The sequence below is a fragment of the Astyanax mexicanus genome, chromosome 15, assembly GCF_023375975.1.
Source record: "Astyanax mexicanus isolate ESR-SI-001 chromosome 15, AstMex3_surface, whole genome shotgun sequence".
Taxonomy (NCBI): Eukaryota; Metazoa; Chordata; class Actinopteri; order Characiformes; family Acestrorhamphidae; genus Astyanax; species Astyanax mexicanus.
Window position 1 is genome coordinate 6,007,314 of NC_064422.1, and position 16,875 is coordinate 6,024,188.

The window sequence follows — 16,875 nt, forward strand, 5'->3', positions numbered from 1 at the left end:
GTTGAAAATACCATTGAATGGTTGAGAATCTCATTGAAAAGTTACTTTATTTCAGTAATTCAGATCAAAATGTGAAAAATGTGTATATATTATATAGATGTATCACACTCAGAGTGATCTATTTTAAGTATTTATTTCTTTTATTGTTGATAATAATGGCTTACAGCCAATAAAAACCTAAAAAAAAAAATCAGAAAATTTGAATATTAAATAAGAGCAATTGGTACTTTTAGCAGTGTGGGCAGTGTGCCAAGTCCTGCTGGAAAATTAAATATGCTGTAAGAAAAACTGCACTGACTTTGGACTTGATAATAAAACACAGTGGATCAACACCAGCAGATGACATGTCTCTCTAAACCATCACTGATTGGTGGAAACTTCACCCTAGACCTCAAGCAGTTTGGACTGTGTGTCTCTCCACTCTTCCTCCAGACTCTGCTCCCTTGATTTACAAATGAAATGTAAAATTTACTGATGATCAGTGATGGTTTGGAGAGACATGTCATCTGCTGGTGTTGATCCACTGTGTGTTCCCTTACAGCACTTTATGCTTCCCTCTGCTGACAACTTTTATGAAGATGCAGATTTCATTTTCCAGCAGGACTTGGCACACTGCCCACACTGCCTGAAGTACCATTTGGTCTTAAATAATATTTAAGTTTTTTGAGACACTGATTTTTTTATTTTTTTTTTTATTGGCTGTAAGCCATAATAATCATCAACAATAAAAGGAAATAAACACTTAAAATAGATCACTCTGTGTGTAATACATCTATATAATAATACGTGTTTCAAATGTTTTACTGAATTACTAAAATAAAGCAACTTTTTAAAGATATTTGTTTAGTTTTTTTGAGATGCACTTGTATATTCTCACTTAAAAAACACATTTTTTATTATTTTACTTTCCTTTCCTCATAGATGAAAAGAAAATGACAATGAAAAGGAATTGTTGGAATTTAATAACTTTTAAAGTTTTAAACAATGCAAAATTCTGTAATAATAATAATAATAATAATAATAATAATAATAATAATAATAATAATAAGTGAAGCATTAAGGTGCTCTTATCTGGGAGCTGTTAACTTGTGGTTTCTGAGGCTGGTAACTCTGATGAACTTAACCTGTACAACAGAGGTAACTAATGTTCTTCCTTTTTTGGGGTGGTCCTGATGAGAGCCAGTTTCATCATAATGTTGTTTATGGTCTTGATGGTCAGTCATCTAGTGTAACTGCAATACTTTAGCAACTCGCAAAAGGTGAATTTTATGATCTTAGCAATTCTTAGGACTGGGGAACACAGGAGATACACGGATAGACTGATACATAACCAATTGACCTACCATGTGGTACCATGCATGTTTGACCTTTTGACCCTCTGCCTGTGTCCCTATTTTGCCTCTTTTCTCTTTCAATCAAGTGATACAATGAGTAAAAGGATGGCGCACGTGACCAACAGTTAAATAGCTTAAATGTACATTGCAACAATTATAAATTTTTGATTAATAGGTTTTGCATAGCACTAAGCATATCTTGGCTGATTTACCTTTATTATTATTATTTTTTTTTGTAGTGCGCTTGCTCTTTAGGTGTATATATATATATATATATATATATATATATATATATATATATATATATATATATATATGTGTGTGTGTATAGAGCATGTGGCTCCAGCACCACGGCATGGCAATCCCCGTGCTAATAGGAGCGCTCATCAGGTGGCTCAGAGACACTTGAAGCTCGACGCCCACTCATCCTCCTCCTCACCGACTCAGAAAATCAAATTAGTTGGATAACCTCTGCCTCGCTTCGGCTTTGGAGTGATTCTCAGATGATAACTGCTCTCTCTTTCCCCCCATAGCCTATTAGTCACTCAGGAGTTCAGAACCATGGGAGTAAATGGCGTTCCCTTGTTCGCCTTAATTCGACTTAATAGTTTGTATTTCCAGCCGATGCTTGCAGTAATGGCGAGGCTGAACTTTTCTCTTCGGTTCGGTTTACATTACCTTTGATGCCACATAATGAGGGAGAAGATCCGCGCCCGCTTGTGCATACGACAGACAATAGCCTGTGTATTATCTGTGAATAGATAATACATACACATGAGATCCTACAAAGCCTCTTGAGGATGCCGTCTTACGCTTGCTTGTTTTTAACGTAGACAATGCATGCCTGTCAGTGCATGCGCCTTCTCCAGCTATGAGCCTTTGTTGACGAGACAGGAGTTTTTAATTTTTTTTCCGTGCCGGTTTGCAAACTTCCCGGTTTCATCTCCGCGCTAATTGAAAAGCTGAGGCGTGAAATACTGTACGCGAGTGACAGGCGCACTCGTCTGTCTGTGCCAAAAAAATTGCTTCCATGTATGGTTGACACATATTGAGCATAAAAGTGGAGCAAACAGTAAATCTGTCACAAATGCTGTGAAAAGAACCCACAGGATCTACAGTTTATCATTCAGTGTTGGCAAACAAACACTGCATGAAGCTTCCTACACAAAAACAAACCTAAAAAAAAATAAAAAACTGTTTTCTATTTAAGTTCCATAAACTCCTTGCTAGCAGACATCTATCGGCTCTATCGTACACCCTGCGCAAGGCACGTCGCAGTGCTCGTTCCTATCTTACACCACGTCAACTGTTTGTTTTCACACATTGAAATTTATAAGGAATATATCTACACTGATGGGTGTGGTGGTTTGGAAGGAAGGTATGTTCAGATACATATCTGGCAGAAAACACTGGTGCGCCACTGACTGAAATGAACCTAGACAACAGTCAATCGTCAGAGTCCATTCATATAGCTGCGCCAAACCCGACTTTTAACTCTTTTAACTCTTTTAACAATAAACATAATACGGAATAAAATAACCTTTCTGTACCTATAAATGAGATGCTGGACTATCTTCAAAGTGTGAAGCTTTACAGGAGAGTTTCCTCTGCAGAAATGCACTGTTAAGATACGAACGCGCCAAAGTCAGAGCACACCTGCTTCTTAACGGGAATGTCAAGTGACACACTAATTGGTTTATTTCATGTTTTTTTTTTTGTGCCCTTACCATACCAAAGACACGCCGACACCCCCTACAGTAAATCCAGCTGTGCAATGCACAATTGACCAGTGCACCATAGATCGCTAAAATAGGGCCCAAAGACTGCTGTCTATACACAAGCAAGACATAAATAGTCATGAGAAGCAATACTACATATGTTCCTGTCCCAAGACTTTTGGAACATTCCATGTAAGCTAAAGAAGACTTCACTCACCTGCAAGAAAAATCCACATGAGGCCTTCTGCAGTAACTGCTTTAACTGGCTGGTAACTCTGATGAACTTATCCTGTGTAACAGAGGTAACTCCTGCTCTTCATTTCCTGGGGCAGTCCTGATGAGGGCCAGTTCCATCATAACACTTTGCGACTACAATTGAGGATACTTTGATACTTTTTTTCAGATTTTTTTTAAAAGTATTTTTTATTTACTTAGTTGTGTAGTTCTTGCTTCTCATAATCTGGATTAGAACATTACTCAAATAGAGTTGTTCTCTGTATACCTGTAACTCTACCTCTTCACTACTTTACAACTGATGCTCTCAAACACATTAAGAGACAAGAAATTCAAGTAATTAACTCTTGATGAGTTCAGCACAGCTGTTAACTGAAAGCCTGGATTTTAGGTGACTCTACCTCATAAAACTGACTGAGAAAATCCAGCCAATATCTGCAGTCTAAATCATCTAAACACGAGGTGCTACTTAAAATGTGAAACATATTTTGGTTTATTTAGCACTTTTTTATTTAATAAATAATTACATATGTTAGATGACTTTAGTATTAGTCTACAATGCAAAACAATTTAATATAATGAAAATAACACTGAATTTAATCAGATACCATGTTCTGCTATCAACAATAATAATGTTATCACAATACTTTCATTCTGTGATACTCAATATATCGTAATACAATTGTCTACAATACTTCGCTGCATATGTGTTACTGGAAAGAAAAAAAATACTTCTGAATAAATAAATACCAGGAATTATGGATTTATTGGTTTCGGTTTCACAGAATGTTCATTAGCTTATAGCGCCACCATGTGGAGTAACTTTTGAATTCTAATTGGGGAGTGAGTCTACAATGTGATTGCAATATCGCAATATTAATACACTGTCCCCCACACGATGCCACCTCACAACTTTTACACAGTTGTGGTCATTCCTTTTGGCTTTTGGTATGTCCCATGATTTTTGGCATGTCGTTGTATTGAACGTAATAAGTGTAGGGGTTATGTAATCTTAACTTACATTGTCCACTGTCTGTTAGGAAGGAGTCTGAATAGATTCTACAGATGCTTCTAGCTGGGGGCCAACAATTATTATATTTCAATTTCTTGGAGCTATAGTCAGATTTATCTGTTCATAATGACACGCAGGGCTGGCCAGGAATTTAGTGAAAGACTAATGCGTTTCCTCGCTGTTTTTTCAGGGAACAAATGAGCCCGTCAGTTCCACATTTGATGGAGTAATCTGGGCTGAAAATGACTCACTGTGTCTCTATTTGGGCTGTGCATTCTTCTACTTTGGCAATTTCTTCCAGGCCCTGATTCTCCACAAAGCACATTCTCACAGCCCGTCTCTCGCTACAAACCGAGGAAAAGCGAGGGACTGATAGTTTACAGCTAAACGACTCTCGTAAACTTGTGTAAAACTCCCTCGTCTGCACTTTCTCTGAATCTCGCTGTGTCGTATTTATCCTGTGCAGGTCTGGGCTGTTGCTGCTGGCGAAGATGCTGGACAGGGAGAGCACAGATCGCTACACGCTCACCATCACTGCATCCGACGGCAAGCTGGACGGGGTAAGACCTGAAGCAGCAAGACACTCACTTTCCTACAGCTATACAGTCATATGAAAAAGTTTGGGCACTCCTATTAATCTTAATCATTTTTAGTTGTAAATATTTGGGTGTTTGCAACAGCCATTTCAGTTTGATATATCTAATAACTGATGAACACAGTAATATTTCAGGATTGAAATGAGGTTTATTGTACTAACAGAAAATGGGCGAAATAGTACAAGAACTGTCCCTGTGGTCTTCCATTTCCTTACTATGTTCCTCACAGTGGAAACTGACAGGTTAAATCTCTGATACAACTTTTTGTATCCTTCCCCTGAACAACTATGTTGAACAATCTTTGTTTTAAGATCATTTGAGAGTTGTTTTGATGAGCCCATGATGCCACTCTTCAGAGGAGATTCAAATAGGAGAACAACTTGCAATTGGCCACCTTAAATACCTTTTCTCATGATTGGATACACCTGGCTATGAAGTTCAAAGCTCAATGAGGTTACCAAACCAATGTTGTGCTTCAGTAAATCAGTAAAAAGTAGTTAGGAGTATTCAAATCAATAAAATGATAAGGGTGACCATACTTTTGCACCGGTCAAATTTTGGTTTAATGCATATTGCACATTTTCTGTTAGTACAATAAACCTCATTTCAATCCTGAAATATTACTGTGTCCATCAGTTATTAGATATATCAAACTGAAATGGCTGTTGCAAACACCCAAATATTTAGAACTAAAAATGATTAAGATTAATAGGGGTGCCCAAACTTTTACATATGACTGTAGTTATAGGTATATGCAGAAGTGGAAAAAGTACTGAAAAATTGTAATTAAGTAAAAGTACCTTTACTTTGCTAAAATTCTACTCAAGTAAAAGTAAAAGTACCCATCTAAAAATCTGCTCGAGTAAAAGTAAAAAAGTACTCAATTTAAAATGTACTTTAAGTAAAAGTTACATAATTACTTTTATTTATTTGATGTAAAAAAACACAACAAATCATAAATTAAATAATTATTAAATTAAATAATTTGGACCTTTCAGGAAGCATTTGTTCAGACCACCCCATAAAACATTCTCAAAAACAAGTGGCATAGGTTTCTATGAGCCATTGTTTTTCTTTACTCGTAAAAAGTTAAAAAATTATGGTCATATAGGTCTATAGACTATAAACCGTGTTATTATAGTTTTACAGTTCATTATTATTTTTAACTTGCCATTGCTATGCATTAACTGCTATTTACATGTTTTTTTTTTTTTTTTTATCATCCAAGCAGATTGTTAAATGTTCCCAAAAAAAAACTTAAGGAATTATCATGAAAACATACAAAAGAATGTTGGTCTGCGCATGCTCAGTGCAGTAAAAAAGCACATATTGATTGGGAGCATCAGGCTACACAGCTGATTCACACAGCGTCTCTCCCGCTAACCATAATAAACACTGCTGGGAAAAGTTCAGCTGCGCTGCCATGGAGAACAAAACTCTTTTTTTTTTTTTATTCAGACAATTAGTTTTTTTTGTCCCCAGCATTTTATTTTTTACTCAGTAATGGTGAGTTTTCCAATGTAGTGAAGTAAATTACTTGTGTCAAAATGAACTTGTGTAAAAGTAAAATGACCTAATTTAAAAACTACTTTAAAAACTACAAATTACTCATAAAATCTACTCAATTACTGTAATGTGAGTAAATATATTTAGTTGCTTTCCACCTCTGCTTAAAGCGCCTTATAATCCGGTGCGCCTTATAGTTCCAAAATGCAGTAACTTGTCTTAGCTCATCATACATCACTACTTTTTTTAAACAAAAGCCCTTTTTGTAGCACTACCCCTCTAATGCACACATGGGTAAAAAATAAGGACTATGTACTATGATCACATACAAGTTGATTGAAGAAAGTGAAAACTCAGCCGTGTCACGTTTGACCCAGAATGCCCACCAAAAGGTTAACAATGTATAACAACCTATAATTTTCAGCACAGGATTTCCCTATTCATTTGATTATAGCGCCACCACATGGAGTAATTGAGCAGCAGCTTGAGTCTTAAGAATTTTCGAGCATGTATCAATATGATACGATAAATTCAAAACAATACAATATATTGGTATATCGATATATTGTCCCACCTTAAGTGGGCTGTAGTTCTTGGTTACTGTGCCATAGAAGGCTGTTCCAAAATGAAGGGCCCTTTGCGATTTTATAGAAGCAACTGAAGTATCCTTCCCAGTCCCTGGTAACCTACAGTTCTTTGGGATTGGTGGAATTTATTTTATTTTAAGTGCCGCAGTTGCAAGAGGCAGGGCCTTCCTTGTGATGTCACTATGCAGCCTTGTCATGTATTGTCTCCGTCTGCTGATTAACAGTGACATGATTTATTGACAGGTTATTTGATTGATTCCTTTATTGACATTGTACGATGAACCAATGAAATCAAGTGGCAATCCCAATGATGTTCACACATACCAAACTACAATCAGTGAATTAAATGAATAAATAAATAAATAAATAAATAAATAAACAATAATTTTACTTTTGTGCTATGGATTAGGGTTTATTTCAATGTAATCATGAAAAAAAAAATGAATTTCATGATTCCAAATTGGGCAGCATTGAACCATGCTCAGGATCTTTGCTGTATTTTATTTATACAGGATATTGCAACTTGGCTAACTATTAATAAACAACATCTAAACCAAGCTCCCTCCTCTCTTAGCTTGTATATACAGTATTCCTCTTTAAATACAAGTGACAATATTGAAAAGTGGCAGCATTTAGGAATCACTGCAACTCAGCCTTAAAGTGTCCAACCATGTAATAAATACAGACTTTATAAATAATGTCAGTTTGATAGATAAAGTGAAGTATTTGTTGAATTCTGGATGGGATTGTTCTTTAAGTACTTTGAGCACCACTCAGACAAAGTCTTTAGACTTTATATGTCTCTATATGGACTTATAGAGACTTTGGTACCTATTCCTAACGGAATTGCTCCTACTGCCCTGAAAGACCTGTAGTTAGGGGTGTGACGAGATCGCGTGGCACGAGAAAAATAGTTTAGTGTAGTTTAGTGTGGACTTTTTAAGCGGGATCTGGCAACACATCAGCACCCCCGGGGGGGAGGGGGGGGAGGAGATACGTTCTGTCATCACTAGCCCACCGCGCTCCGCAAAACCAGCAAGCTGATTGGCTGTTTCTCCTGAGAAAAAAAATATTTGCGGCTTTGATTTGGCGCCCCCTTTAGTGCAGCGCCCCTATGCGTCGCATTGGCTGCATTCCCCCTTTTTAAGTTGTATATCTGGCTGCATTTTGGCTCCAGTGGAAACAATAAACGGTAACAGAGTGACCAACAAGAAACAAAACATATATAAATACTGTAAGTAAATCCTACACGTGACTGTTTCATAGACAGTTGTACTAATCCCTTAGCTCTGTACTGTATTAAAAAACATGTTCTGTCTCTGTTTCACTATGACTGGTTATGGTTATGCATAGTTAAATTACAAGAGATTAAGGAGAAAAAAAAAACACAAACCATAGGCTTAATATGACTGGTTGTGGTTTGCACTTATTGTTTGCACTATATAAGATCTGTAACGCGGGACCAGACGGGAGGCGGACGTAAAAGCGGGTAAGACAGACTTTAATGAATAATAAGTAAACAAACAAACAAACAAACAGGGGAATAACGAATAAGTAAATGTACATAAACAAACAGGGAAAACCAACAAAGAGCTAAGCTAAACAGAAAGGGACTAAACAGGGCTAGGGAAAATATACAAAGGAATAAATACGTAAATATGTACAAAACCAGGAATAGTAACAAACTAGAGATAAACAAAAAATACAAACTAAACAAAGAACTAGAAACATGGAGCAGGGCAATAACGAAACGTGGCAAACCTATAGCTAGTCAAAAGTTGCATGCTGTGCTACTTCTTTTTTGGCTTTTTTGTACAAGCTAATATTAAAGAGGCTCTACTCTCATGAACAGTTCTTCCTCAGTGCTGGTGTCATTTGAATTTTGCAGACTGCTGTACTTTGCTCCTTTCCTCTGTCTGTGGGTCCCGCTGTGCATTCTTTAAGTGGCTCTCTCTGAGGGCCCGCTGTGATTGATCTGAATAGCGGTGGAACGAGGTGTATCTCACTGTGGAGTGATTATACTGTGATGATGGAGATAAATGAGCAGAGCAAGTTTTTTTTTTTTTAATTACGGCGCTCGCCCGCTCCCTGGTTTCGGCCCGTCGCTGAGCCGGCTTCCCAGGCAAGCCATTGTCTGCTATGGATGAGCTGGTTTATGTCTCCCTCAGCAGCGTGGAATAAAGGAATCATTACGCTCTGGGTTTAGCGTTAGCTTCCAAGGGCATTCGTCTAATTGTCTCGCCCGCTGCCTTGATGGCACTTCCCTGGACGTGGGGGTGGGGCGGAAGGTGGAGGGGAAACCAAAAAAATCCCTCTCCTCTGACCTCCAGCTTGTCGAAGCAGCACATCAGAGGCCGGTGAGACGGGCGTTAGCGTTGCTTTGGTATTGCACCACTCTGACCTTTATGGAAAATGAATACAAATCCCTTTCTCTCGTCAGCGTCACGCCGTGCTGAGTGAACAACCGGTATGATTTAATCACAGTCTACCTTAATTGGCAGATGTTTGCACACGGCTCCCCCTCCCCCACCCCCTGAGCCTCCGCACTCCTTTCCTCCTTTGTAGAGAGACAAGCCACTGCTGAGCCACTTAATCCTTTCAGACCTGAATTCTCTCCAGTTTTCTTTTATAAAAATGTTTTTGAAGATTTTCAATGCATTTTACAGACAAACAAAATACATACAAAATGTACAGTCATGTTTCTCCACTACATAGTTTTGGTTACATGCATTAAAATATAAAATAATAGTATACATTTAAATAAACATTTCACATGCAAGTTCAAATTATAGCCTTTCAAAAATAAAACAGACATATTACCAACATCTTTAAAATATAATTCAAAGTCTTTCAAAGTCTTCTTTTTTAACATTAGCAAGCACTTTTTTTTCATATTTTTTTAAAAATAAAAATACATATCCATAGCCATGCAAATTCCATTTGAAATTCTGAAAGGTTGTCTTTAAAAATCCCAAATTGTATTACTGAATGATATTTTAAAATCAAAAATATTTTCAGATATCTTTTTTTTTATCCACAACATCCAAGCCAATTTCTGCATGTGATGCACAGACTATATAATCTATATAGCAAATAAATCCAATTAACTAAAATATATAATAGTCAATTTTAATTCCCATTGAAGCATGTGTGGAATATTTTAGATTTCATATTGACCTTTTTTTGTTTCATAAACAATCCCTAATGAGTAAAAACATGATTAATAAAGTATTCTAAATCACAGTAATTTACTAAAAAAATGCTGTTACTTTGCTGCAATGGCTCTAGTACTATACTTTTTCACACTATAAGGCCACCGCTGGGTGGTGGTGGGGGGTAACTGAGTTAAAAAGTAAAGCTAAGCTAAGTAAACAAAACTGTAATTCCAAAAAAAAACATTTTCTTTTAAAGTCAAATGAGTTCTGGATATTAATCTACACAGATTTCTCTCCTAAAAAATGTTCAGTTGGGTGAATAAAGCACTTCTGTTTACAGTAAGCTTAGATTTCCTGATTTCAAAGGCTGGGTGCAGCAGCATTAGCATTAGTGGCTTACAGTGCTGGCTGTGGTTAGCATTAGTCACAGTTAGTGCTAGTAAATGCCACCCTATAGCAGTACACTGAGGAACCCTGAGTTCTCCAGTAATCCAGGGTGATATTAGCTAGCGGTTTGTCCCACGTAGCTTTTCTTAACACTGTCAACATGCAGACTACAGTCCAATATTCTGACCTCTAAACAAAAAGAGAGTGAAAGAGCTAGCGCTTAATGTAGTTAGCGGCTAATTCTAATGATGGTCCAGGAGTGCTAGCCCGAGTTTGGAGCAGACTACAGGCTGATAATACCTACCTCTGAACAATGAAATAGCTAGTGCTTAGCGCAGTTAGCAACTAATGCTAATACTGTTCCAGTCTCTGTGCTGGAGCTCTATTCAGCGGAGTAGCTTTACTGCTCCTTACAACCTGACTAATAAAATTCATACATAAGGCGCACCTGGTTTTAAGGCACACTAATGATTTTTAGGAAAATGTAAGGATTTTAATTGCGCCTTATAGTTAAGAAAAAATAACTACTACTACTACTACTACTGTTTTTCCATTGCAGTGGGTGGGGTTTCATTTACTGTTTATAAACTTGTCCATTGGCTGGTTTATGCTCTATTCTGATTGACAGCAGCTCTCAAATAGTGTTATGTCCAACAAAACTTTAAAAAAACGAAAGAAAATATATGATACCTATTTTAATGGATGCAGGGTCTGAAAGGGTTGATAAAAGATGACGCATAAGGAAGGTACACTATAATTACTCTTTCTTTCTCTCTCTCTTTCTGTCTTCCCATCCCTCTCTTTAAGAGCATCTGCAACTCCTTGCAATCTCCTATCTTAATGACTTTGTGTTTTTGTTTTATTCACAGTTGATTTTGGAACTTTCCTTAAAAGTCCTAAGTAAGCCAGGTGTGGGCGTGGCTGAAGCGCCAAACATCTCGAAAGAAATCTTAGTAATTCAGTGACCTTCCTTAAAACACTTGGTCATTAGCCAATTTAATAAGGCCTAACACTCTTTAAGAGAACCGATGGCAGTTTATTTCAGTTTTTGCAGTGATGGTTTGGAGAGACATGTCATCTGCTGGAGTCGGTCCACTGTGTTTTATCCGAAGTCAAAAGTCAGTGCAGTGTTTTCCAACTTTTATGGAGATGCGCGAGGATTTCATTTTCCAGCAGGACTTGGCACATTGCCCACACTGCCAAAAGTACCAGTTGGTGTTATATAATATTCGAATTTTCTGAGACACTGGTTTTGGGTTTTCATTGGTTATATACCGTAATCATCACATAATCATTTATATGCAATAATACTTACTGTCCAGGGAGACCCACTGCCAGGCCGAATGCTAGAGATTGTATAGATATATAAATTTGATATATGAACTCTTAATTTGCCCTAAAGATATGAGTGTTGGAAACGTGTGACAAAGTTTTTTTTTTTTTTTGTTTTCTTTTTTAAGCTTACATGGGAATTTTTAAAGATCATAGGACCAGCTACTAGCTCCCATCCTATGACTTTGGGCATATTACTGCACCCCACAATGTTCTGCATTCTCTTCTTTCAAACAGGACTCATCTGATCACTATCACTAGCTTTGAGTTGAAGAGTGATTTTTCCAAATAGGAAAGAATTTAACTTCATAATTTCATTTGTGCAGTCCTCCAGGATCACAGCATGACGCTCCATCTCTATAACTTCGTTTAAAAGCAGTAAAGCTTTTTATTTCTCATTGGAACCATGGCCAATAGCGTAATATCAGCAATCAAATCCGATCTGTGCCATGGGTGTACTGAAAAAATTCACGTAGGCAAAGCCTGCTTGGCGATAGAGGCTAATTGGTCTGTAAGAATTTTTTTTTTCCTGGAATGGATGAAACCTTTCTCGAACGGTCCCGACCAAAACCGTAATTTCAATAGAGTGCTTTTAGAACTGGGAACGATGTTATTGCACCTAGTTTCATAAAACTCGTCCACATTTCCCTGTAAATGTCTGTCTGTTCTGAGGCGGCAATTTCTTTATGTAATCACCGCCGAGCGCAATTAGCCATGCTGTTTATGTTCTAAAAATGTACTTTTTCTGGATGACAAAAAAGTGGAAATAGGAGCTGGCTGGCATGCCGCTTCCGTAAGTGGCCAACCGTGTTAAGATAAAAGCTCTGCATGTTCCAATGGTGCATAAGTGGACCCAGCACCATTTAGGTCATTTATGTTCATTTGGAGCTCAGTGTCCTCTGGGCTGAAGTAGTGAAGAATAGAGCGTATGGAGTATAATGGAGTATATATATATTTTTTTTACAGATATGGGTAATTGTATGTATATGTTTCTCCAAATTAAGCTTTATTACATATTGAGGAGTAATACAGAAGAGAAACATGTTCCACAAACACAAAAAAAATGAAGTGCAGTTTGATTTACTGGTTAATGTATCAAATTAAGCTTAACAGCTTGTTTTCAGATTTTAAGCACTAGTGCATCTCACAAAATTTCAATATCAATGAAAAATTACTTTATTTTAAGTAATTTCCTTTAAAATGTGAAAAATGTGAAACTCACTGCCAAATCCTGCTGGAAAATGAAATCTAGATCTCCATAAAAGTTGTCAGCAGAGGGAAAGCATTAAGTGTTGTAAGATTTTCCAAACAATCACTGATCATCAGTAAATTTTACATTTCATTTGTAAATCAAGGGAGGAATCAGAGTCTGGAGGAAGAGTGGAGAGACACACAGTCCAAACTGCTTGAGGTCTAGTGTGAAGTTTCCACCAATCAGTGATGGTTTGGAGAGACATGTCTGTCATCTGTTGGTGTTGATCCACTGTGTTTTATTATCAAGTCTGAAGTCAGTGCAGTTTTGTTTTCCCACAAAATCTTACAGCACTTCATGCTTCCCTCTGCTACTGACAACTTTTATGGAGATGCAGATTTCATTTTCCAGCAGGACTTGGAACACTGCCCACACTGTGAAAAGTGCCAATTGGTCTTTATATAACATTAAACTTTAAATATATACAATAAAACAAATAAAAAATGTTTAAAATAGATCACGCTGTGTGTAATACATCTACATGGGTTGGACAATGAAACTGAAACACCTGTCATTTTAGTGTGGGAGGTTTCATGGCCAAATTGGAGCAGCCTGGTGGTCAATCTTCATTAATTGCACATTATTGCACCAGTAAGAGCAGAGTGTGAAGCTTTTAGCAATTAGTAGGGTGAGAGCACAGTTTTGCTCTAAATATTGCAATGCACACAACATTATGGGTGACATACCAGAGTTCAAAAGAGGACAAATTGTTGGTGCACGTCTTGCTGGCGCATCTGTGACCAAGACAGCAAGTCTTTGTGATGTATCAAGAGCCACGGTATCCAGGGTAATGTCAGCATACAGTACCACCAAGAAAGACGAACCACATCCAACAGGATTAACTGTGGATCTTGTAAGAGGAAGCTGTCTTGTATCCAAAAAAACAAAAAAACACAGCTGCTCAAATCACGGCAGAATTCAATGTGCAACCTCAACTCTCATGTTTCCACCAGAACTGTCCGTCACCACAATCAATTATTGTGGTCTGAAACCAGGTGTTTCAGTTTCATTGTCCAACTCCTGTAAATAATATGAGTTTCACATTTTGAACTGTATTAATGAAATAAAGTGACTAGTAAAGTAAATGATGTATTATAATTATTATTATTAAGTCTAATAGGGTGCAGATTTAAATGTTTTTTGTCTTGTGAAATGAAGTTAATCATTGTCAGCCGCCTCCTCCAGCAAACTGATTTGGCGTCTGCCGTCGATCCGGTCTCCAGAAATGCTAATATGCCCAGCAGCTGTGGAAATTTTTCATTAGACCTCTATTCACAGCTTGATGATGAATGCAAATATGTTATCAATTTTGCTCGATCTATGTAAATTAATCAGTGGAAGGGGGTATTTGTTTATGAAAGCAAACACTGGGCCTCTGCCAGGCAAAGACGATCTCATTCAACAGTTTGAGGGCTGGATTTATGCATAAACCACCAGATCGGCATCCACATTACTGATATTCCACACGTATGTGTGCACAAGCCTGCAGGGTTGCATATATATACACACACACACACACTGTGTAGAAGTGTATGTGGAACACGAGTTCAGCATATTGCATAGATCCATTAAACAAACAATTTGCATTTACTACCAATCTTTTTTTGAAAGTTTTACAACTTTTTTTTATTGATAATTAAAAGGGACACATCTTGGAAAACTTGCTTTTTTTTACATGCTTTCCTATTTTTAAGGAACTTAAGTCTTGATCGCCCCTATTAACACTAAAATTAAAAAAAATCATCCATTCATTTTCTGTGAATCAGCTGAAAGAGTTGTTGGTGTCAGGAATCTTTTGCTTTTCTGAACCCTTTGAATGCTCACTTATTCTGACGTTTCAACAATAAAAAAAAAACTTGCATAGATCCACCCTCACTCCACCCCTCACTTGTCAACCCCCACTAGAGCCCCAACTACTAGATCTATTGAGTTGAGTTTGGTTGAAAACCTTAGACAGCACACAGGATTAGCCAGCAGACTTTGTCTGAGAGAGGGATCTATACCTACTGTCCTTGGGAAGTCTGTAGATGAGGGAGATACAGAAAGAACTTTCAAATATAGATTCAAATAATAAGTTTTGTGGTAAACGGTCATCTTATACGCGCATCGTATGTTGTGAACAGCAACAGTGTAAAAGTTTGCATAAATGTGACAAAGCCCTTAAATGTCTCATTTGTATAGACCATAGACCAAATTTAAATTATGTTAAAAAAGAGGTATAAAATGTCCCTAAAGTCATAGAAACTATAAATAAAACATATGAAATTATTTAATAAATAAAAAAGTGTTAAACCAGAATATATTCAACACATTTTTATTTATTAAATAATTCCATATTTTTTTCTTCTTTGTTTATATGACTTTAGTATTCATTCTATTCATTATAGTATCTACAATGCAGAACATTTTAAAATAATGAAAAAACAAAATTCAGCCTACTAATATGAACACATTACCTAAAGATAAGTTAAGAAAGAAATGTGACTACCAAAAAAAAAGATGTGTTCTAAAACATTTGGTACACTGGCAGCACTGGTGCCCATTTAAAAATGCTCAGTAACACTTATGAAAGGTGGCCTAAATGTCTATTGTATGAAAAATGTTGACTCACTTAACAAACTTAAATGCAGTACTGAAGAACTCTCTCTCTCATACAGCTCAAAAAGGCAGTTTTACAGATGCGAATCACACAGACATTACCACAAATTACTGCGAGGAAGCTTTTACCTTAAGAAAAGGGGGTTTTGCCGTTGCTAGGCTGGTTGCCTGGGGCAGAGGAGGGTTAACACCCCTTTAGAATCTTAATATTTCCTTCAGGATCAGAAATCCACAGAAAAATGCTCCTTTCACTCACAGCAACATTGAGCAACAGGGTGCTCCTCTAATTAACGACTCCTCATGCTTATAGAAGAATTTAGTTTGATGTCAGTTTGATATGGTGTCATTTGGTGATTTGATTGGTCTTTTGTCTCTGTATCTCTGAATTAATGAGCTTGTTTTTGTGATTGTATTTCACTGGTGTTTGATATCTGCATGTTAAACTCAGTATCTTTTACCCTCTGCAGTTTATGGGCAAGCCATAAATCCTTTTTTCCATTTCATCCAATCATGAGACAGCACGTGACTCACAGATGGAGTTAAGAGCCTATGATTAAGGGCCAAGTATCTTGCCCTATCTGAATGGTGGATTTGTGTGTCTATCATCACCATCATTTATAAGCTTACAGCGCCTCTTCAAATTTCCTTTTCTCCGTTTCGCGTTCACTCGCCATGATCACGTAGCTGAGAAAGTTTTGTTTAATTAACACTCAAATCTCCAGTGTCTGGGAAAATTGCTCCTGGGAAATTCAGAAAAAAATTCTGATTGGTTGTTGCATGGTTGTGGAGAGACACACAGAGAGAAGTAATATATATGAAAAAAAAAAGGATAACACTTTACTTGGATGGTCCATTTTATGGCTTTGTTGATGCTCAACTGACATTCAACTAACACTGAATTGAATGTCCATTAAATTGAACTTAACCCTATGTTGAATGTAAATTATTCACAATAGAATCTAACCCTACACCTAACCCTAACCTTAACCCTTAATCAACCCTAAAATCTAACCCTACACCTAACCCTAACCTTAACCCTTAATCAACCCTAAAATCTAACCCTACACCTAACCCTAACCATAACCCTTAATCAACCATAAAATCTAACCTTACACCTAACCCTAACCCTAACCCTTAATCAACCATAAAATCTACCCCTCCACC

The 16,875-nt window shown here is 37.1% G+C and overlaps 1 protein-coding gene across 2 annotated transcripts in view; it reads left to right on the forward strand.

Moving 5' to 3' along the window:
- Positions 1-16,875, forward strand: part of pcdh15b (protocadherin-related 15b) — a 459,821-nt gene that overhangs the window by 261,862 nt on the left and 181,084 nt on the right. For both annotated transcript variants that reach the window (XM_049464765.1, XM_049464764.1), the window contains one exon: positions 4,765-4,858. In XM_049464765.1, the coding sequence (XP_049320722.1) occupies positions 4,765-4,858 (94 nt within the window). The remainder of the gene's footprint in view (positions 1-4,764; positions 4,859-16,875) is intronic.